This window comes from Chionomys nivalis, chromosome 5 (assembly GCF_950005125.1).
Source record: "Chionomys nivalis chromosome 5, mChiNiv1.1, whole genome shotgun sequence".
NCBI lineage: Eukaryota > Metazoa > Chordata > Mammalia > Rodentia > Cricetidae > Chionomys > Chionomys nivalis.
In genome coordinates this window covers 11,326,203-11,349,911 of record NC_080090.1, presented here as the reverse complement: position 1 = coordinate 11,349,911, position 23,709 = coordinate 11,326,203, and the positions used below count along the sequence as shown (strand labels likewise).

The 23,709-nt window shown below is 49.9% G+C and overlaps 1 protein-coding gene across 2 annotated transcripts in view; it reads left to right on the top strand.

Annotated features, from left to right (window-relative positions):
* Traf5 (TNF receptor associated factor 5) overlaps positions 1-23,709 on the top strand; it is a 42,318-nt gene extending 18,609 nt beyond the window's left edge. For both annotated transcript variants that reach the window (XM_057769841.1, XM_057769842.1), the window contains exons 2-11: positions 1,302-1,520; positions 3,678-3,735; positions 7,117-7,218; positions 10,154-10,318; positions 11,292-11,369; positions 11,671-11,745; positions 13,169-13,261; positions 17,677-17,817; positions 21,171-21,339; positions 22,910-23,709. In XM_057769841.1, the coding sequence (XP_057625824.1) occupies positions 1,302-1,520; positions 3,678-3,735; positions 7,117-7,218; positions 10,154-10,318; positions 11,292-11,369; positions 11,671-11,745; positions 13,169-13,261; positions 17,677-17,817; positions 21,171-21,339; positions 22,910-23,487 (1,678 nt within the window). In that variant the 3' untranslated portion in view covers positions 23,488-23,709. The remainder of the gene's footprint in view (positions 1-1,301; positions 1,521-3,677; positions 3,736-7,116; positions 7,219-10,153; positions 10,319-11,291; positions 11,370-11,670; positions 11,746-13,168; positions 13,262-17,676; positions 17,818-21,170; positions 21,340-22,909) is intronic.

Here is a 23,709-nt window from a genome sequence, read left to right as displayed (position 1 = left end):
TGTAGGAGGAAAGGGGGAGAGGGAGCTTTCTGGATGCTCTCTAGGAGGGCGCTAGCCTCATATACGGGGACTTCATCCTCTCAAATGCCGCACCTCCAGATACCATCAGCTTGGAGATGAGTTTCTCCACAGAGGACTCCTAGGGAGACATACGCATTTGCTTGACTGCAGTGGCGGATGGAGAGAGAGGAAGAAAGTGAGAGGCTGAGATGGGTGGCAAGTGTGCGGTGCGAGACTCTCCTGGGAGGTCTTAGCTCCTTTCTGATTCTCTCAGTCTTGGGAACACAGTTTCACCGCTTGCGTATCGTGCATTTAACGCCTGGGTGGATGTGTTCTGTGCAGCTTCTGGCCCAACCGACCATACTGTTTGGTGTCCTGTAAAGGGCTGATGGACGAAGAGCTATTTGTGTAAATGTAGTTGTGACATTGCTCGTTGCTGTGGCCAAATACCCAAAGAGACAACTCAAGAGAGAAAGGCTTCATTTGGTCTGTGCTTTGAGGAGGTGGTAGTTAGTCTGAAGTATTTGGCTCCCATAATCTCATAGGGAATGGCACTATTAGGAGGTGTGGCCTTGCCAGAATGGGTGTGGCCTTGTTGGAGGAAGTTGTCACTGTGGGGGCGGGCTTTGAGGTTTCCTATGCTCAGGATACTGTCCAGCGAGTCAGTCGACTTCCTGCTGCCTGAAAATGTAGCACTCTCAGCTCCAGCACCAAGTCTGTCTGCATGCCACCATGTTCCCCTTCATGATCATAATGGACTGAACCTCTGAAACTGTAAGCGAGCTACCTCAACTAAATGTTTTCTTTATAAGAGTTGCCATGCTTATGGTGTCTCTTCACAGCAATAAAAAAGCCTAAGACAAGGGATACAGCAAATCACGACAGGCGAGGCCCAGCAGCGGGGAGGCGTGGCTACCGTGGTGGGAGCCTGACTACTCACACACATCTCTATGGATTTGAAAGCAGAGAAGGGAAATCCAAGCTCAGCTGGCTTTCTCCTTTTTATCTGGCCCAGGACCACAATCTATGTGATGGTGCTACCCACGTTCAGCGTGTCCTTCTCTCTCAGATAATCCCCGTGCAAAGGCCTTCAAGGTGATTATCAGTCCAGTCAGGAGGGGCCATCACACAGCCTAGCTAACAGCCATCTGCACCCTCACAAGTGCCCCCTTGTGGCAGGAAGTTGTTAGAATCCTGCGTAATGAATATAGTGATTGCTAGTTATGACCCACACACACGGTGGCTGCTATCATTCGGGTTGTTATTTCACACTGAAGTGCTCCGCCTCTCTGACTCCCCAGAATGTCCCAATCCGAGGAACAAGGAGCTGTCCCCTGTGCCTTCATCCGCCAGAATTCCGGCAACTCCATTTCCTTGGACTTTGAGCCCGACACAGACTACCAGTTTGTGGAGCAGCTGGAAGAACGCTACAAATGTGCCTTCTGCCGCTCGGTGCTTCACAACCCCCACCAGACAGGCTGTGGGCACCGCTTCTGCCAGCACTGTATCCTGTCTCTGAGGTGAGTGGACAGGGCCTGCAACTCTAACCGCAGCTGACCAGACAGCTGGAGTTGTTCCTGGTGTCTGAGCTTGCCGTGGCCAGCAGGGCTGTAATTGAGGTTAGGGGAGTTGTTGTGACTTGAGAGAGGCTCTCCCAGGCTCCTGGCCGAGAACCAAAGTGTAATCCTCTTTGCTTGCCATGCCTCCATGGACATTCACCCTGCACCTCTCCTGCAGACACAGTCTGTCACCAAGCTGTCTGTTTAGGGCTCACGATGCCCTGATGACTATGCGCTAGCAGACTGTCGTGTCTATAAGAGACCAGACTGCCATAGGGCAGTCCACCGCCAAGGCAGCTGGAAAGCTCGCAGTAACTCACTCTATCAAAATGTTCAAGGTAATTAGCTCAGGAAGGGTATGTTTAGGCTCACAGCTTTGAGGGGGACAGTTCGTGATTGGCAGGCACATTGCTTTGGAAATGAAGCAGGCATGTCATAGCGGGACAACATGCTGGAGTCAAACCAGCGACCTCTGTCACCCAGGAAGGAAAAGAGAGGGAGAGGAAGGCACATGGTCCCTCTATCTCCTTCACGGGCACACCCTTATGGGCCCCCACCAGGCTCCACCTCTCCAGAGCTCCAGCGTGTATTAGGTTCCCCAGGGGAACAGAACCCATGGAGGGTTATTGGAAGGGCTTTCACACTGCAGTCTGGGCCATCCCACAGTGTCTGCTTGCATGTGGAAGGGCTGAGAACCTGGCAGGGGCTTAGTACACCAGGCTGGATGCCACAGCATCCCTAGACAGACTCAGAAGGCCTGGAGAGTTCCTGGAGAGCCGCTGGTCTCCAGGACACCTTGGGAGCTGAAGAAGCTGGGAGCTGAGGCCTTTGAAGGACAGTGGCAGCAGTGAGAGCTGCACAACAGAGCAGGAAGAAGCGACAGCAGGCGCTCGCTGCTGCTTTCCCTGGGAAGCTTCACATCTGGGCGGGAAGGCACTGCCCTCGCTAAGGGAAGGGCTTCCTCTCTCAGAGAATCTTTCCTGGAAAGAATCGGCCCAGATGTGGGTCTCTTTGGTGATTCCAGAGCTAAAGCATCCCAACAGCACCACCCTAGGCAGGAAGGTGCTGCCCTCTCCAAAGGAAGGGCTTCCCCTCGCAGGGAATCTTTCCTGGAAAGAATCCACCCAGATGCCGGTTTCTTCGGTGATTCCAGAGCTAAGGTGTAGTAATAGGAGCGGCGGGGCTGTGTTCCGCCACCCGGCTGCCCACACGACTAGCTTATGCCCCGAAATAATTGCACGGAAACTGTATTCTTTTAATCACTGCCTGGCCCATTATTTCCAGCCTCTTATTGGCTAGCTCTTACATATTGATCTAACCCATTTCTAATATTCTGCGTAGTACCACGAGCTGGCTTACCAGGAAAGATCTTAACCTGCGTCTGTCTGGAGTGGGAGAATCATGGCTACTGCCTGACTCAGCTTCTTTCTCCCAGCATTCTGTTCTGTCTACTCCGCCTACCTAATTTTCTGTCCTATTAAAGGGCTAAGGCAGTTTCTTTATTTAACCAATGAAATTAACTCTTCCATCACTAAGGCATTCCAACAACACCATCCCTGGGACCACACCATTATTTAACACATGGGGCTGGGGAGACCCTCAACATCAAAACCATAGCAACCTAGGTCACGCCACTTGTTGGCAGCCAGGAGAGGCATGGAAGCAGACTTTGGGGACTCTGTAGATGTGCCCACCATACTTCTCCAGGGATACAGGGCATGTCCTCACTCCCTCCATGGGTCTGCACCCTTAGTACCTGTGTATCCGGGCTGCTTCAGGTTCTGAAGGTGCAGAACCACAGGCAGTGTGGGTCTGATGTCTGTTGTCTAGTATGTCCCCATCTAAGGAGGCAGGCTATAGTACAGCATGCTGGACAGGGATGGGCTATCAACACCATCTGGGGGGCTTGTTTTTGGTGGCATGCTGCCGGTAGGAAGGCTGTAAGACTGTGACGTTGCTGAAGTAGAGTGCAAGGCTGTCCCTGGGAAGAGTGCTCAGCTTGGGCCAATACAGAAACGGGGCACACAGGGCTAATGGGCAGCTCGGTGCCTAGATGGTCTTGGAAGAACATGTGAAGATTAAACACTTACCTTCACCTCATCTTCGCTTCCCCCTCAGAGAGCTGAACGCAGTGCCCATCTGCCCTGTGGACAAGGAGGTCATCAAGCCCCAGGAGGTGAGTAGGGCACTGATTTGGCTTGGGTGTTGGAGAAGACACCTTCATTCAGGGTGACATCCAGGTTGGAACAGGACAGTATCTGGGAACCCAGCTCATTGCCCACAGTCCTCTGCTGTGGGTCAGGTCACACTCTCCTCCTTTCTGTTTGGAGCATGAGTGGGTTTTGCTGAACACTCCACACCCAGGTCTCACCACCTTTCTACACTAGCTTCAGCCACACCAAGCTGCTGGGAAAGGTAGAACATGTTTGCTGGGGTTCACCTCCGCTCTGGCTAATTCCTAAGATATAATGTTGTGTACTGTTCTGTTTAGCAACAGCTTTATTAATATAGTTCATATATCATAGAGTTTACCTTTCAGATGTCTGGTTCGATGGGTCTTCACGTGTTCAGAGTCATGTAGCCATTGTGATGTGTAATGACCCTCGAGAAGAAATCCCACATCCATCATCCCTCACCTTCCCAACCTCTCTAGCCCGCGAAAACCACAATCTAGTTTCTGCCGTGATTTAGCTGTGTTCGTGGATGTTTCACATAAGTGGAATCCTGCCTTTTCTGTCCGAGCTCCGCCTCTCAACGGGTTTCCAGGGTTCATCCACATGGCTGGCTGTGTTAGCCTTAGCTCCCTTTACTGCTGTGCACTATCTGGTGTATGCTGTGCCACATGTGGTTTCTCTGTCAGCAGCTGGTGGACATTTGTGTGCGTCTACCTTTTGGACAGCTATGAATAATAACACTATTGTGAATATTCGTGAGCTGGGTCCTTGCACATCAATCATCAGTCAAGAACATGATGCACACACTTGCCTACAGACAGGTTCTTCAGTTGAGGCTCCCTCTTCTGGGTGACCTTAACCAGCTCAATTGCCCCTTGTCAGTTTGACACAGATACATCACTATTAAACACAACAGTTCCCTTCTTTTTTGTCCCCAAGATTATGTTAATACTGATAACAAACAAATTAACATCTTTTTAAAGCACCAAGTCTCTTAACTGTGGGCTCCTAGCCAGGCGGTGGTGGCACACACCTTTAATCCTAGCACTTGGGAGGCAGAGGCAGGCGAGTTCAAAGCCAGCCTGGCCTCAAGCGCAAGGACTACACAGAGAAACCCTGTCTTGAAAAATAAAACAAAACAAAAACAAATAAAACCTGTGGGCTCCTGCTTAAAAAAAAAAAGTTAAATATTTCTTATTCCAAGAGGGAAAACCAGGAAGCAGTTATAGTCAGATCAAAGCATAACCGAATTCCAACATTATAAAAGGTTCAGCGTCTGACATCAGGACTCACCGTTTTCTGTGCTAGGGAGGGCGTGGGCAGTGATGCTTCTCTGGCTCTGCTACCCATGACCCACAGCTTGTCCAAGAGGCCCAGAAACCTGCCATTGCCCTTGGTCCTCTCCCCAGGGTCCTGGCGTCTCCAGTGTGCTCGCGGCTCCTCTGCTACGGAGGCCGACGCCTCCTGCCCTCTCTTCAGAGATGCCAGGCCACAGCTGCTCTCAACCCCATCAATCCTGCAGCTCTTGGGCCACAAAAAAACAGGGAATGACACTGCCTCCTGGCTGCTTCCCCTGGCTTTCTCAGCCGCCTTTCTTACCCAGTCCAGGCCATCTGCACAGGGGTGGCACTGCCCACAGTGGGCTGGGCCTTCCCACATCAACTGACAGTTAAGAAAATGGCTCACAGACATGGCCACATGCCTCTCTAACCTGGGCAGTTCTCCAGTTAAGATTCCCTCTTTCCAGGTGACTCTGCTTTGTGTCAAGTTGACAAAAAAACTAACCAACACAATTGTTGTTGTCGATTGCCCTTTTGGTTTTGTTTCTTGTCCTTTTGCTGTGCCAAAGAAACCCTCATCTAACTCAGGGTCATGGAGATTTTCTCCCTGAAAATGTCTCTTCAGTCCCATTTTCTTTTCTCCCTGTGTTTCAGGAACTCAAACTCTGCCTCCTCCTGAAGTTTTCCCTGAGCAGCTGGTCTGATTCACCAGCCCCTTCCCAGTACTTGCCTTCCAGAGGGCCAAGAACTCGTGTGTGTGAGTGTCTGTGTGTGTGTGTGTGTCTGTGTGCTCCCATTAGGGCAGGGCAGGGACAGGCATACTACGACCTTGGGGCAAGTTCTGCCAGTTTTGCCTTTGAGCTAAGAGAATGGCTTTCACATTCTTAACATTCATGAAAAAAAGAGACACAAAAACTATGCTATTTTTGCAACCTCTTATGAGTCTTAAACTATTTTAAAATAACTTATTTTTTAAAAAAAACCAAGGGGGCTTGAGTGACGGTCCAGCTGTTAAGAGCACCTGCAGTTCTTGCGGATGACCGGGGTTCGGTTCCCAGCACCCACATGGCACAACAGGTCCCAAGGGTCTGTCACTCCAGTTCCAGGGGCTCGAACACCCTCTTCTGGCCTCTGGAGGTAGTTTCATGCACATGGCGCTTGCAAACTCACGCAGGCGCATACATGTATACAAATAAATAAGTCATCTCAAAATTCAAAATCAAAGAATCGTGTTCCGTGACACATGAAAATTATATGCTGCTTGACTTTTGGTTCCATAAGTGTTCTATTGGAGCACAGCTGTGACTACTTGTGTGAATCTTGTCAATATCAGAGTTGAGGCAGAGGCAGGGCAATCTGGAACGAGTTCAGGGATGGCTGCCACGTGGCCTGCCCAGCTAACAGTATTTACCCTCTGACCTTGTAGAGGAAGCATACCAATACACAGTTTGTGCGAAATAACCAACCAGCACAGCTTCAGGGGCACTGACACGCCAGAATGGGAAACAGCACTCTACCCTTGGCCTCAGCCCCTCTTGACTTTTGACTGTGTAGGGTCAAGCTCAGCCTGTGCTTCCCCTGGCTGCAGTCTGTGGTGTTGAGCACTGAGTTATATGACTCCCTAGAAGTGTGTGTCTGAGGCAGCCTTGACTTTCAATATGGTCTTGTGACATTTCCGTTTCAGCCACTGCCTGGAACTTTCCGTCTGCTTCTGAGGCAGACTTGAAGACCAATGTCACCATGGCTTTCTTTGCGCCTCTGTGGCATACTGGATGGTACAAGACTGACTGTGTCTGCATTTCAGGTGTAGTGGACGGTGTGAGACTGACTGTGTCTGTATTTCAGGTGTACTGGACGGTGTGAGGGAGACTGACTGTGTCTGTATTTCAGGTGTACTGGACGGTGTGAGAGAGACCGTGTCTGTATTTCAGGTGCACTGGACGGTGTGAGAAAGATCGTGTCTGCATTTCAGGTGTACTGGATGGTGTGAGGGAGACTGACCATGTCTGTATTTCAGGTGCACTGGACGGTGTGAGAGAGACCATGTCTGTATTTCAGGTGTACTGGACGGTGTGAGGGAGACTAACCGCATCTGTGTTTCAGGTGTTCAGAGACAACTGCTGCAAGAGGGAGGTCCTCAATTTACAGGTCTACTGCAGAAATGCCCCGGGGTGTGACGCCAGGATCATTCTGGGAAGGTTCCAGGTCGGTATCACTTGTGACCAGTGTTGTCTATGCCTCCTTCTAGTGACTTGGCCTTTGTGTGATGGGACCTGGTTGAACCCTGTAAAGGGCTCCCTGAGTTTCTCTCATACTGTTCCCAGTCTAGCGGTACCGTGAGCACCAAGACTGAAGGTGTAACCAGAGCATGAAGGGAGCCCAAATTACGGGATCGTTGAGTCAAGAAGAAGGTGCGGGACTCAACAGGCTAAAAGAACACTCCCAGCACTTGGGAGGCAGAAGCACTGTGAGCTCAAGACTAGCCTGGTCTACAGAGCAAGTTCTAGGACAGCCAGGGCTACACAGAGAAAGCCTGGAGAGAGAGAGAGAGAGAGAGAGAGAGAGAGAGAGAGAGAGAGAGAGAGAGAGAGAAATAAAAGAAACAAAGACCATCCCGCAGGGCTGCATAATTGTGGGGCCCTAGGGTAGGGACAGACATGACCCTTCTTCCCTCCAAGCGTTGACTTTGTCACTTGGTGCTGTGGACTGTGAGTTCTGTTCTGTTGCGTGTGACCCATGGCATAGCCCTGGGTCAGGTCACACAGGATGTGCTCTGCAGTCAGGCACAGGTGGAGATGTGAACAGGCAGCAGGGAGGTGCAGATACAGGACGTGGAGTCCGGGAAGACAGTTTCGTCCCGCTGGGGAAGGCACAGCCCTATCAGGCTTAATCAACCCAGTGTCAGGTGACTCAGCTGCCTCCCGCTTCCAGGGAATTGCTTGGCAGCTGCTGAGATTTTCCCCTCACACCCACACAGTCTGTAGCATGCATGTCAAGTGACTCAGCCCTTTATCAATCCTCCAGAAACTCACTCACACACACCTTTCTCACATACGCGCGTGTGCACACGCCCTGGGCACTGAGATGATAAATGTGGAGATGATTTTCTCTGTCACCCTGGGGGAGCTCACAGAACTGTATTGTTTTCTCTGCAACCATTGGTTGCCGCTCACTCTGAGTGACAAATCCTGGATGAGGCCTCTTGTCCAGCTGTGTTGTCGCCAAGCCAGAAGAACAAATGGGGCTTGCACACGCGACAGACAGCTGGAGAGAGCACAGCTCAGGCTGTGAGGATCAGGATCAGCATTCTTCCCCTGTTTGCCGAGCTCTCTCACTCCCGTCTCCAGCTGCTTGCATGGTGAGGTGGAGGGTCTCCCCGGTCTGAGTGAATGTTAACGGTTCAGGTGAGGCAGGGGACTATCCACAAGTTAGTCTGGGTTTTCAGTTTGCTTACTACAAAGGGCAAAAGAAAACAACTTTAATCTCATGCTGAGAAAGAAAAAACTACCCCATTGCTTTCCCTTGGGAACAGGAGGTCAACTGTTCCTGTGAAGACCTAATAGTAGCGCCGGGGAGGTGGCTCGGCGGTTAAGAGCATCAGCTCTTCCAGAGGACCCTCGTTCAACACCCAGCACCCACATGGTGGCTCCCAGCCATCTGTAACTCCAGTCCCAGGGGATCTCATGCCCTCTTCTGATCTCCTTGGTCATCAGGCACCCATCTGGAACACAGACAAAATACCCAAACATTAAGTAAATAAGTAAATAAATAAAATTTGAAAAGAGTCAGTAGTAAAATGACTCAGACTTCGCAGGCTTGGCATCCCCCCCAGTTCCTCAACCCCTCTACTGAGAGCCTGACCAGAGGGTAGGCGGAATGGTTCGTCAGGAAAAGCTGCCGGCTTCAACCTAATGACCCGAGTTCAGCTCCTGGACCTACATAAAGGAGACGAACTCCTCCCCGTTTTCTCTGATCTCCATACACACCACTATGCCACCTGCACCCCACCCTTCACAAATAAGTAAATGTAATGAAGTTTTTCATTTTCTATATCTATATCTATCTATATCTGGTCTCACTGTGTACCTCTGACTGACCTGGAACTCCCTATGGAAACCAGGCTCCTTGGCCTCAGAAACCCACCTACCTTTGCTCACTTTGCCCCACCATACCTGACACCTCAACAAAAGAGCTGGAGAGTGAATGCAGGCTCCACATGGCTCCCACTTCCTCCTCCCTCACCCTTCAGACCAAACCAGCCATAGCGGTATTGGATGCAACAGCGCAGAAAAAGAGGTGGTTACAGAGGTCGACAGGCAGTGGGGCCACATCTGGCCTGTGGGCTCCAGTGGGCAGCCGTGTGAAGGTGTCACGTGAGAGATGGGTTCTCATTCCTCAGCAGCGTCATAGTAACCGGCAGTGGTGAGGTGGTTCTTGGGGTCTTGCGTGACAAGCCCTGGATGAACGCCCTCAATTCACTAGTACCCGGATTAAGAACGTTCCAGGTTAGATGACTAAACAAAGCCTGACCATCCTTCTCCTGCCCAGGAACCTGTCTTCTCTCTCCTTGTGTCTCCCCCATTGTTAGTCTGTATCCCCTTCTATAGTCGGCATGCCCACTTCTTTCCTACCTGTCTCCCCAACTGTTCTAGTCCATCCCCCCACTTCTGTGGAATCAGCATGGTCCCTCCCTCCCTCCCCCCTCCCTCTCTCCCTTCCGATTGCCCTACCTTTGCTGTGCAGGGACTAATAGAAAGTGCTGGGAATGGGGCTGGGAAAAAACACAGCAGAAACGGAAATGCCACAAAGATCTGCCACACTCACTGGAAAGGCTGGAAGAACACACACGACCTGACACCTTCATACAGGAGCAGGGCACTGGACTCTCTAAACGGGCTTCATGTTATTGCCCCGCAAGCCCTCCCAGACCCCACCCCACTCAATCTTTATCCCTCTCCCAGTTCCCAACAAGCCAGACTAGTTTTCAGTGCCAGCCTAAGCAGCCTCCCTGCCCCTGTCCTAGGAAGAGGCAGTGGGTCTCCATGACAGCTAGGGAGAAGCCAGCCCGACTGGCACTTGGCTGTCTGCCCAGCTGTGCCCTATACTGGCCCTGCCTCTGAGGCTGCTGTTGCTGTTGCAGGACCATCTTCAGCACTGCTCCTTCCAAGCCGTGCCCTGCCCTAACGAGAGGTGCCGGGAAGCCATGCTCCGGAAAGATCTGAAGGAGCACCTGAGTGCGTACTGCCGGTTCCGAGAGGAGAAGTGTATTTACTGTAAAAGGGGTGTGGTGGTCACCAGCCTGCAGGTGAGAGTCACATGGGCTTCAGAAGTCCATTCTTTACCTGTCTGGACTGAGGAGAGGCTTTACCTGGCTGGGGATGTGGCTCCGCTGATACGGTGTTTGCTAACATTCAGAACGTCCTGGATTTGATCTTGAGCGTGGTGTAAACCAGGCCTGGTGGCTCAAACCTCTCATCCCTGCCCTTGGAGCCAGGAGGATGAGCAGTTCATCCCTGGCTTCTTAGCATTAAGGCCAGTCTGAGCAGGTTAAACAAGACCCTATCTCTAAAAAGGAGTGGTCTTGTATCCGGGACTGGAGCTGGAGCTTAGGCGGTAGCATGCTTGCCTAACATTCATAAGGTCATTGGTTTGACCCCCACCCCCAAACCAGGTGGTACATGCCTGTACTCTCAGAGCTCTGGCGTGGGAAGTCCTGGAAAGTGGAGGCAGAAGACCTGAAGTTCAAGGATGCTCATCCTTGGCTGTGCAGAGAGGGGGTTTTCAAACGGGGGAGGGAGAAGGGAGTGGCTGGAGATTCCGCAGAGAAGGCTACACCTTTTACTTGGTGGGACTCTACACATTTATCATGGGTGAAAACAGCATTGGGTCCCCTGCTGCAAATACGGGAGGTGAGATGCAAGGCCTGGGTCACAGGGAAGTGATGGTAATGTCTGCTCTCTGGATTCTGCTATTTGGCCGGAGCACAGGATAGCAACATAGAGACCACAGGTGCTTTTAGGCGTGCAGAGGAGCCTCGCTGGTGGATCCCCAGGCTGCCTTTTTTGAGCCACAAACCTTCTGATTTTTCAGACGCTCAAAAATTTTCATTTTTTAGTTGAATTAATTTATATCAAGAAAGCAGACATCTCTGAACTTTTTTGGAAACTGAACTATAATTTCCTATGGAGAGCAAGCCACATGATGCGTCTCTCCAGAGGCACGCGTGTGAATACCTTGAGGTAAGAGATCTTGGCTTTGTTTCCCACACACTGTTTCAGGATCACGAGGAAAACGTGTGTCCTGCGTACCCAGTGTCTTGTCCCAACAAGTGTCTGAGGACTATTCCGAGAACTGAGGTGAGTCAACAGCCCTCCCTGGAGAGTGCAGGGGAAATGGTTAGCAACCCTTGTGGTATGGGTTTGGTGAGAACCATAGCCAAAGGCATGAGGGCTGCGTGATTCTAGCGATGACTCCACCTCTGTCTTCTGGGGCCGTCCCTGGCACACCCTTCTGTTTGCATCCTAGTTCTGCACACACACACCCCAGAGTTCCTCCTTCTGTCCCTCACTTCCTCCTCAGTACCCCCTGGTTCCCTGCTGATACCCAGCAGTTGAAGCATCCATGTGTTTCCATAGCATAGGCTGTCCCATTTTGCAGGTGAACGAACACCTCACTGTGTGTCCTGAGGCTGAGCAAGACTGTCCCTTCAAGTACTATGGCTGCACTGTCAAGGTAAGGTGTGGGTCACCTTCATCTCTACGGCTAAAATCATGGGGAGCTCAGTTGATCCTTTAACTCTATCCAAGATACGGAAGAGCAGAAGGACTACAGTAGAGTTGGCGCTCTCCAGAGAAACAGAACTACACGCATACATATGTGCGTATGTATATGTCATGCCCATGTGTCTGACCATGTAGGTGTGTAGGGAGACTCGTTCTGCTGCTGTGGGATTCATGTGCCTCACACCCGCAGGTCCCCTACACACATACATATTTGCATATATAGGTTTTGTTCCTGTATGGGGGGAATTGCTGAAATAAAGTGATTATCAATCATGTTTTAAAATAATTTTCAATATTTTTAAACACCTTCAAAATAATTATTCAATAATTTGCATAAAAAAATTAAAGAGAACACAGTTTGACCTCTGCTTCGGACCTTTTGGCAGGTTCCATTCAGTCAGAATAGAAATTGAAATATCATGCTGAGTATAACCCATATATTCTGTAAGTCTAATTACCACAAATTTATTTTTAACATAAGTACATTGTTTTAGTTTTAAAAATACTTGCGTGGGTGGAGTGTGGCTCAGTGGTAGAGCACATGGGGAGTGTGCTACTTGGTCCCTACACCACCCGCAGCTTGTATATCAGTAGGAGCCTCTAAATAGATCGCGAGAACTGGTGTTGTGCTCGCTGCGGAAGGGGCAGGGTTTACCTTCCAGGGTGCTATGGCAGCATTGCTTCTAGTGCTGAAAAGACTTCACAGTCAGGCTCCGCCTCCCACTGGGCTGTGTTCTAGTGCCAACCTCAGTGTCAAGATAGGGAAGTTGTTCTCTGGAACCTTCCTTGGAGCATCCAGCTACCAAGGGGCCAGCCGGCCACTGAAGGGAAGCTGAGGGTGGATGTTCACCTAGAAACATGGGAATATGGACCTTTGCTTGTATTGGCCGTAGACCCTGTCAGCCAATAAACAATGTAACGGTCAGGGGAAATGTAACCATTTCTTCTCTCAAATGTGTGACTCCGAGTGCAACACATTTGCGCAAGCTGGAAGCTGGAATTAAGAACCGGCTGCAAGCTCACTGCTTGCAGGGCAGTTTGGAAATGCGCTCTGGAGAAGGGGACCTGGCCCAGGCTATGCATGGGGAGAGCTGAGTGGCGACCATACCTGCGTCAAGGCAGGAAGAAAGTCAGCAGGAGAGTTTTGATAGCAGCATGATTCTTTGTCTTGTAAACTTGTTTGGTTCTGGATGCTGAAGGATTCTAAAGTTGAGAAATGACCCAGTGGAGTCATTTTTCCTGCAACTTTGTAGGGAAAAAAAAGTGCATGGGAAACTAAGTCAGCAAAGTTTCTGAGGTTCTGTGTTAACCTGTCGCCTGCCTCATTTGGGGAGCTTCTTAATAACTAGACTCACTTTTGCTTCGTATTTAAGGGCAAGAGGGGGACCTTGCAGGAGCACGAGCAGGCAGCCCTGCGGGACCACATGCTTCTGGTTTTAGAGAAGAACTTCCAACTAGAGCAGCAGGTGAGTCTTGGGACCGCATGGGAAGGGGCAGGGAAATGCTGACACTTAGCTGCCCTGTTTTTCATGTAAGCCAATTAAAGGTGCATGCTTTTCTGCTACTGGCCAAATATGCCCTTGATGTAACAGAATGATGGAGGAAGGTCATTGGTTAAAAAATAAAGAAACTGCTTGGCCCTCATAGGTTAGAACATAGATGGGTGGAGTAAACAGAACAGAATGCTGGGAGGAAGAGGAAGTGAGCTCAGACACCATGCTCCCCTCTCTCGGGAAGATGCAGGGCAGCTCCTCTGAGAGTCAGATGCCATGCAGCTCATTGCCAGGGCAGGTGCGATGAAGTCCGACCCAGGATGGACGTAGGCTAGAATCTTCCCGGTAAGCGCACCTTGGGGTGCTACACACATGAATAGAAATGGGCCAAGCAGTGTATAAAAGAATATAGTTTGTGTGTTGTTATTTCGGGGCATAAGCTAGCTAGGCGACCAGGAGGAGCTGGGGCGGCAGGAACACAGCCCGCAGCTCCCCCCAACAACAGAACCTTTGAACTGGAAGGTGTCTTTGAGTTTTTTGGGTTCATTGCCTCCTGCAGATGAACTAAGAGCAAAGAAGCCTGAAGTTAGTCACCTGTAAGTGGCTGGATCTCAAGCCAGCACTCTCAGTGGCTTCCCGTACACTCCACAGCCTGTCCACTCCACCATCAGTCCGCACACCCTTCATCCCTAGCGAGCCCCGACTAGCTGTTTTCTGTTTTTACACTATATCCATCTGAGCATTTCAGTAGTCGGTGGTCTAAGTCCTGTGGGCTTTGGGGTTCTGGTGTCCAGCTGAGCTGCCTTAGAGAAGCTTTGTAACCTGATAAACATCGACTGACTTCACACATACTCTCTGACCATGGCTGCCAAGCCTGTCAAGGTTCCCGGAGCATCCATAGTGTCTACAAAGCTAGCGCCAAGGAGCAGTTGCTATAGACGTTAATTATGTTACAGGACCATTCTGGAAGACTTTTCAGGCCCACTGTCAAAAAAGGAGTTTACCACTGCAGATTATTCTGTGATGTCCAATTCCACACCACAGTGGGTATGGGCTTTTCAGGTCACAGCCAGGAGAAAATTAGGAATCCAGACTCAGCAGGAACTGGTCACAGGCCTGCTCCCAGGGGACTCTGGGTTCCTTATGCTCTTCCTATGCATCTGTCCATTGATTGAATAGACAGTAGATGAAAGGTATAGGGTTCACTGATAGGGACACTGAGGCACGGAAGACATAGTCTCCCCATGAAGAACCATGGAGATATGAACTGATAAGTGCTGGGGCCTTCTGGAACACAATAATATTGTGTTGGATACAGAGGCTGCAGCAAGGCACTCTGGGATAACTGTGGACGGCTTCACGGGGTAGGACACCCAAGCTGTACCTTCATTTGTCTTATTTTGAATTGTGTGAATGGCGAGTGTGGGCATGAGTGCAGGTGTGTGAGGAGGTTAGAAGAGGGGGTCAGGTCTCCTGGAGTAGACACAGCTGTGAGCTGCCCAGCATGGGTTCTAGAAGCTGACCTTGGATCCTCCACAAAAGCAGTCAGTACATGTTCTTAAGGACCGAGCCATCTCTGCAGCTCCCCAGGCTGACACTGAAGGGAAACAGTGTGCAACGGGAGGGCGTGTGCCCAGACAGGCTGGTATAAAGGGTGCTGTAGTTTAAGGAAACAGAGTGGCAGGGTGCCTGAATTCCCAAATGTGAGTCGGGAATGTCCGGGGACTGATGGACTGAATCAAGACAGCAGTGACCTTCTCTGTAAAGCTGGACTGTAGCACGACTAAATACAGAGACAGATACAGGGTTCAAGCTGAAAGATCAGAGAAGCAAAGCAGCCAGCCTCTAGAGAGCTCTTACCTCTATGAAATCTTCAGACTGAAAAAGAGTGAGCTCCTCTCTCATCCTGCCTTATATTCCTCTCTAGTGCTGGGATTAATGCTGTGCACCACCATCAACTGGCCTCTGTGGCCAACTAGTGTGGCTGCTGGGATAAAGCTGTGTGCCACCACTGCCTATATGGCTTGACTAGTGTGTTTAGCTTTGCACTCTGATCTTCAGGCAAGCTTTATTTATTAAAACACAAAGTATCACTATACTGGACACTGTGTCCAGTTACTATTTTACGCATGCATATTCTGCCTTGTTCCAGAAGGGGTTTAAGAACCAAGAGTTAGAACTAATGTGTTTAGGTGTTTGGCTTTTTAAAAATGCAATAGCAGGACATTACCGTTCAAATAGGTATTATTACCATTACCTTCGTGACAGTGCTGATAGTGAGGGTGCCCACCTAGTTCACTTCCCTGCCCCATTTCCTCACTTGTAAGCGGGTGTGGTAGATGGGAGTGAGAGGATGTGTTTGCACTCTCGGCCTAGCGCCTGGCACACAAGCATTTCAGTGCTGAGAGGAATCGAGATACCGGAAGAGGCGATGGCGGAGGCCGTCCCTGTGCCCGTGGACTGCCGATAACGTGGAGACATCCTGAGGTTGAAGGGGCATGCTTTAAGCTTGGGAGGCAAAGAACCTGGGAATGTTCTCAGCTAGGATGGGAGCAGGTTAGAGGCAAGGGTGGGGAGAGGGGCTGCCAGCTGGGTCTTATGGCCATTAGCACATCTTCATCAAACACTAGCCAGCATCTTCCACATAAGGTATCGTGCAGGCTCGGAGAATAAAGAATTGAGACGTAGGCCCAGTAACACTCTAGTGGAGGAAAAGGACAGAAACACCAGTGGAAGCAAGCTGTAAGAGGAATGAGATGAGTTACGGTGGGTACCAGTGGGACTGGGAAGACCTGGGTAGGTGACATAGGTCAGGACATACTCCTAGAGGCTGTGCCTTTGAGTGACCGCACTGAGAAGGTGGTTTCTGGATGAGGGAAGTTCACTCGTGGAAGCCAGGTACTTGTCTTGCTGGATGCACATGTGTTAGCTAGAGGCTGTGCAGCCTTGCTGGGCAGGATGCACACGGGTTAGCTAGATGCTATATAACCTTGTTGGGCAGGATGCACACGGGTTAGCTAGATGCTGTACAACCTTGTTGGGCAGGATGCACACAGGTTAGCTAGATGCTGTACAACCTTGTTGGGCAGGATGCACACGGGTTAGCTAGATGCTGTGCAGCCTTGTTGGGCAGGATGCACACGGGTTAGCTAGATGCTGTGCAGCCTTGCTGGTCAGGATGCACACGGGTTAGAAATGAGTGTGAAGCCACAACGGTATCAGATGATATAGAACCCCCATTTCCACTGGAGACGTTGAATCAGGAGAAACAGAAGATCAGATTTGTTAGTTGTGATGTGGAGAGTGAACTGCAGAACATTTGCCACTAAGCAGATATTTTTCCAGCACCAACTGGTACCAGGCTCCATCCAGTTGCTGTGAGATCCCAGATGATCACAGCTTCCGTGGAGGGAACACTCCTGTGTGAGAGTAGGAGGTCTCAGGGTAGGATCAGCTAGGAAGCATCACAGCCAACGTAGGAACCGATGAAGACTGTGGTTGCTAAAACAGATAGACTTTTGTGAGTTTGTGTGTGTGTATCTGTGTGTGGGAATATCTGTCTGTGAGTGTATGTGTATTGTGTGGTACACACACCCTCAGCTATACAGCTAGTTCCAGGTCAGCCTGGGCCACAGACTCTCAAAAACCAGAAGCCAAACAAACACACAGATGAGACAAAGTGAGAAGAGGATTTAAGAGCTTTTCTGTGTTTAATGGAAGCTGACCAGCGTTCAGACTGAATAGGAGCACTCTTGTTCCCCTCAAATAGATTGAAAATTCTGGGCTGGCAGGGTGTGTGGGTAAGAGCACTTGCCACACAGCGTGAGGACCCGCGTGAAGAGCCAGCAGCCTGAGTCCAGGCTCAGGGAGAGACTGTCTCAAGGGAAGAGGTGCAAAACAGCAGAGGAAGCAGCAGACGTGCGTGTGTGCACACAGAAGGATTACGATGTCTAAGTTTAGCGGTGCCCACCTAGTTTGGCTACACTGCTGCTTGCGTGCTGATGGTTACCCCAGGGGGCTCTTTGGGGACTCGAAGGGCAGAGACAGAGCTGGTAGAAATTCAGCGAGGTGCTAACAGGTATCATGGCTGTCTAACAGCATGCAGAGAAGGAGTGCAGGAGGCAGTTTATCAAGTTCAGCCACGTGACCCCCCTGGCTAGCTGGTGTCACCGAGGGTCAAGGATAGAGCAGTCCGTGGGTCTGGTTTTGAGGAGTACCTGCAGATACTTCCCTGAATTACAGGGGACTTCGCCCTCAACCCTGCCCTGGAAAGGCACACCACACCGATCCTTCACCTCTAGAAAGCCCCCTCTCCTTCCCCTCCCCCTCCCCGTTAGCCTGCGTGCGCTTAATGACGCATCTCTCCTGGCTCACCTGCCTGTTATTAGATCTCTGACTTATATCAGAGCCTCGAACAGAAAGAAAGCAAGATCCAGCAGCTGGCGGACACCGTGAAGAAGTTTGAAAAGGAGTTTAAGCAGTTCACCCAGATGTTTGGCAGAAATGGGAGTTTCCTCTCAAACGTCCAGGTGAGGCTTGGTGAGTGGCTGGATCGGAAGTGCTGACTCAGCGGCTCTCAGCCACTACAGCCCCAGTTCCAGAGGCTCCGAACTTCCTTCTGGCCTCCGCATACGTATACCCAGGCGCACACACATAGGCATTAAATAAATATTTTTTAAAAAAATAAGGAAGCGCTGGAGAAATGGCTCAGCAGGTAAGAGCACTTGCTGTTCTTGTAGTGGACCAGGGCTCAGTCCAAGCACACACATGATGGTAATGCCCACAAACATCCATGACTCCAGTTCCAGGCGATTCAGTACCAATCCTGACCTCTGCAGGCACCAAGCACATACAAGGTTCACAGACATACATGTTGTAATAAGAGCAGCAGGCTAAGTACCTGGCTCCCGGCCGCCCATGTAATGAAATGTCTCTCTGTATTTAGCTCCTTTACAGTCAAAAACTTTAAAGAAAAAACAATAATACAAAGAATCCAGACTCTTTGTGAATTTTTTATTTTTACGTGGCTTATTTTTACTCTATCACTTTATTTTGTCTCTTTAAAGACTTTACCCTTTCTTTTTAAACCATTAACTTTATTTTCTATATTTTTTTCTCTCTCTCAAGCCTACATACATTCATCCAACTGTGTGATCCGTTTAGTGGTCTTCTATGTCTGAAATCTGTTCTATTGTGAATCTCTAATTTTTTACTATCCAGGAGCACTTCTTAAAATGTTAAGCAGTTCTTAAAAACTTAAGTTGCACCATGTAGGGGTAATACGGTACTGCCTGTTTACTGCCCAGTCTAAACCTTAACTGCGCTGTTATTATGGTAGTTACAGTAGTTCCTGCCTGAGACCAGCACAGTACAGTGTGGCGGAGCTGAGCCGCCCCTGCCTCACAGTCATTTGGTGCACCTGAGCCACACACAGTTCCAGACACACAGCAGTCCACATTGCCATCAAGCAAGCCATAGCACTTTACTCCAAAAGCTCCATTCAAAAGCTCTGTCTCCCACAAGAGCCAGACAGAGATCGCGATGGCGGCACAGCCCAGAAAGCCGGCATTTTAAAACAGTTTTTTTCTGCTGCTGAGTCAGGACAATTTCTTTGCGGCAAGCCACCCACAAACAGCCAAAAGCTGTGTTAAACTCTCCTTTTTTTAAAAAGAAAAGTCCTCTCAGGTTTTTAAGTGGATTTAGTCCATCACGTGGGCGCCACTCTGTTGTAATGGGAGCGGCGGGGCTGCGTCCCCGGCCGCCCACACAGCTAGCTTTTATGCCCCGAAATAATTACACGGAAACTATATTCTTTTAAACACTGCCTGGCCCATTAGTTTCAGCCTCTTATTGGCTATCTCTTACATATTGATCTAACCCATTTTTAATATTTTATGTAACACTACAAGCTGGCTTACCAAAAAAGATCTTAACCTGCGTCTGTCTGAAGTGAGAATCATGGGGACTGACTGACTTGGCTTTTTTCTCCCAGCATTCTGTTCTGTTTACTCCACCCACCTAAGGGTTGGCCTATCAAATGGGCCTAGGCAGTTTCTTTATTAATTAACAAATAAAAACAACATGTGGCGGCGCAAATGAATGTAGACAGATTATATAGATACATACAGCTTTAATAAGGAAATAAACTTACAGGACCACAGGTTCCTGTGGTGTACCGGAAAAGCGGAGCAAAAGAAAAAAGGGCTGCTGGGCTCACGCCGGCAGATTTATCCGTAAACATTAGCCCGAGGCGAACACGCCCCCAATGGGTGGGGCTATGTCCCTACAACAACAGATTAAAAAAATCACTCCCACATCACATACATGCAAGCAAAACACACATGAAATACAATAAACCTAATATAAACCTTTCAAAGCAAGGAAAAACATCTAGGAGAGACATGACTTTTCCCATCAAAGCTGTGACCTGCTTTTAGTCAGCACCGCTGGCTGGACCCCCTCCCTAGGGGTTTCCTCTTGACTCTTTAAATGGAAACCGTTTTGAATGCATAGAAAAGCTGCCAGAGTTAGGCAATGCCCACAGCACAGGCACAGCCCTATCTCCAGCTGCACCTTGTCCCAGCCGCCCGTCCTGGCTCTCTCCCCTCCTCTGTTGCGTGGCCCTGCACCCATCAGAAAGAAGGCTGCATCTGTTGTGGCCCTCGCCTCTGACGGTGACACCATTGCTTTCATGACCCAGTATACTTACCAATGTTAGCATGTAACATTTATACCATACTTCTGTATGTATGAAAATTAGGGTTTTAATTAATGTTGGGTTAATATTTCCCCATTTGAGACACATCAAGAACATAGTTCTGCATTCTGAAGATAACAAAGCAAAATCATTAGTTACTCTGGGAAGAACATGCATTAAACATCACTAAAATAGTGCATACAACATCACTTGGTGGATCATAAATGTTAATCATGAACAGGTCCCTAATAGATAAAAGTTCTCCAGTGGAAGATTTTAAGACATATGATGTGGACAGTATATTTGAAATTTATATTGTTCCAGAAAATCTAGGACACATAATCTCTAGTTATTCAGTACATCATACACACATATGTGCATACATACATGAACATGTTCTAAGTGTGATGTGCATGTATGTGCAAATATGTGTGCATGTATGAACATGTTCAGAAAAAAAGAAACCTACCATACTATTAATCCTGATTTGTTTCCAATTGGAGACCACCAGGACGGAATTAAGACTGTATGAGCCAGGGCTGGAGAGATGGCTCAGAGGTTAAGAGCATTGCCTGCTCTTCCAAAGGTCCTGAGTTCAATTCCCAGCAACCACATGGTGGCTCACAACCATCTGTAATGGGGTCTGGTGCCCTCTTCTGGCCTGCAGGCATAACACAGACAGAATATTGTATACATAATGAATAAATAAATATTTAAAAAAAAAAAAAAAAAGACTGTATGAGCCAGGCAGACAGATTACTGCCCTCCATCCGAGAGCCACAGAGCATGTAGGCCTCTCCCAGACCTTGTCCTGCTCTGCCTGGGCCAGAACAGGGGGCCTGGTCAGTCTCAGCTTCCTTACAGAGGGGACCTGGGAGAATGAAGTCTCAGGACAGGAAGTGCTAAGGCAAGAGGAGTGAAGCTAAAGAACATGTATGTGAGTGGAGAGGGGACTTTAGGCACATTAAGAAAAGCTCAAAGGTTCACCAGAGGAGTTTAGACGGGAGAGGAGGAGGGGAAAGGTGGGGGCTGGTGATCACCGTGCTCACTGAATTTTCCCTCTGGCCTGGGTCGCTTTCTTTTCATTATGGATTATATGTGAAATATGTGTGTTGAGACCCAATCTTAACAAGTTACGACTCCATGATCTCATTTCCATGTGTGATGCTGTTTTTGCACTGCCAGGCTCTGACCAGCCACGTCGACAAGTCAGCCTGGCTGGAAGCGCAGGTGCGGCAGCTGCTGCAGACAGTTAACCAGCAGCAGAACAGACTGGACCTGCGGTCCCTGGTGGAAGCGATTGACACTGTGAAACAGAAGATCACCCTGCTAGAAGCCAGTGACCAGAGATTAGGTGTGTGCCCACTTCTCCCTCCTGACTTCCCCTGCATGCCACTGGGAGAGGAGCCAACGCCTCCAGCATGTCACAGCCCAGCTCTCCAGGACAGATTGGCGGGAGCCTGTTCGTGAAGCAACGTGAGAGTCTAGCTACCTAGGCCAGAATGAGGGTTGCCCTGGTGTGGGGGAGTCAGGCAGGGCACTGAGACAGCCAAGGCAGTTCCGAGAGCAGGGAGCAGTAACTGTTAAGGACCATGGAAGGTAATGATAGGCTAAAGGAGACAGCTAACGGATGACTGGCTTGGCTGTCTTAGGTGTAGAAAACAAGGAGAGGGTTTGGCTATGAAAGGCACACGAGGGCCAGTGGGAGGGCTTAGCGGTGACTTGCCGTGCAGTCAAGATGACCAGGGTACCAGCTGCTTTTCTGTTGTTATGGTGAAACACCACGGGAGAGACGGCTTACAGAAGGGTTTGTTTGGGTTCAGGGTTCCAGGGGTTCGAGTCCATCACCAACACATAGGGAGCACAGCTGCGGCAGCAGGCAGCAGGCAGCAGGCAGGCATGCGCTGGAGCAGCCGCTGAGAGCTCACATCTCTGTCCACAAACAGCAAGCAGAGAGTGCTAACCTCCAGCCCTCTGACACCTTCTCCCCAAACCACCACCAACTGGAGACCAAGAATTCCAATGCCCAAGACTTACAGGGCACAGCTCATTCAAAATACAACATCCAGAGTTTGATTTCTGGAGCCCACAGGTGGAGGGAAAGGACCAACTGAAAGTTGTCCTGTGACCTCCATGTGTGTGCCATGGCGCAATAATAATGATGAGGATAGTAAAGCTTTTTAATGTAGAATACATTGTGGGGGTTGGGGAGATGGCTCAGTGGAGAAAACATTGGCTGTGTAAACATGGCCGGAGGTTGGATCCCTAGAGCCGTGTGAGTTCTGAGTAAGCTTGAGGGCTCCCTGTAACCTGCACTCTGCAGGTTGAGACAGGATCCCGGGGACAAGCTAGCTAAAACTCTGGGGATTGGTTCAGTGAGAGACCCAGCTGGAAAGACTCAAGAGCAAGGGAGGAAGACACCCAACATCAACTCTGGCCTCCCTATGCGCACACATGCACACAGAATGCACAGATACATCACACCCATGCACACACTAGTTAAAGGCTCCACGTGAGAATTCACTTGAGTGAAAGCCCAGTGTGTCTTACACTCGGGCAAGCATCAGGAGAAGAGGACATAACCTTATTTGGTTGGTGTCAGCTTACCAGGTGTGGCGTCTGCTGAGTTAATGTTAGTGATGTGCGTGGTGCATGTGTGTATGCGGTGCGCCCGTGTATGCGGTGCACGCGTGTATGTGGCGCGCGTGTGCATGCTGCACGCGTGTGTATGTGGCGCACATATGTATGCGGTGCGCGCGTGTATGCAGTGCGCCTGTGTATGTGGCGCGCGTGTGTTTGTGGTGCTCATGTGTATGCGGCGCGCGTGTGCATGCGGCGTGCGTGGGGAAACCATGCCAGTGCTCCGCTGGTGGTGGTTAGACAGCAGGCCCGTGCTGCAGCTCCTGTTCTGTGTTTCCTTTCAGTCGTCTTGGAGGGGGAGACCAGCAAGCACGACGCACACATTAATATCCACAAGGCCCAGCTGAACAAGAACGAGGAGCGGTTCAAACTGCTGGAGGGCGCCTGCTACAGCGGCAAGCTCATTTGGAAGGTGACCGACTACAAGGTGAAGAAGAGGGAGGCCATGGAGGGGCACGTGGTGTCCGTCTTCAGCCAGCCTTTCTACACCAGCCGCTGTGGCTACCGGCTCTGCGCTCGAGCGTACCTCAACGGGGACGGGTCTGGGAAGGGGACGCACCTGTCCCTGTACTTTGTGGTAATGAGGGGTGAGTTTGACTCGCTCTTACAGTGGCCCTTCAGGCAGAGGGTGACCCTGATGCTTCTGGACCAGAGTGGCAAGAAGAACCACATTGCGGAGACGTTCAAAGCTGACCCCAACAGCAGCAGCTTCAGAAGGCCCGAGGGCGAGATGAACATTGCCTCTGGCTGCCCCCGCTTTGTGTCGCATTCTACCCTGGAGCACCCCAAGAACACCTACATTAAAGACGACACCCTGTTCTTGAAAGTGGCCGTGGATTTGACTGACTTAGAGGATCTGTAAATGTCAGCTGATAGGAAACCTTGGTCCAGAAATGCTGCTGCAGATGACCGTGTTCTAAGCCCGGACCTCTAGACCAGACATGCTCTTGGTTTTCGCCCTTCACCTTTAATGTCTGAGTGTTATCCCTTTCTCTTGGATCCTGCCCCAGTTTGAAACTTAAACTCTTGGAATATTGCTGTTATTTATATTTTTATATGTTCTGAAAAATTATAATGATCTTGA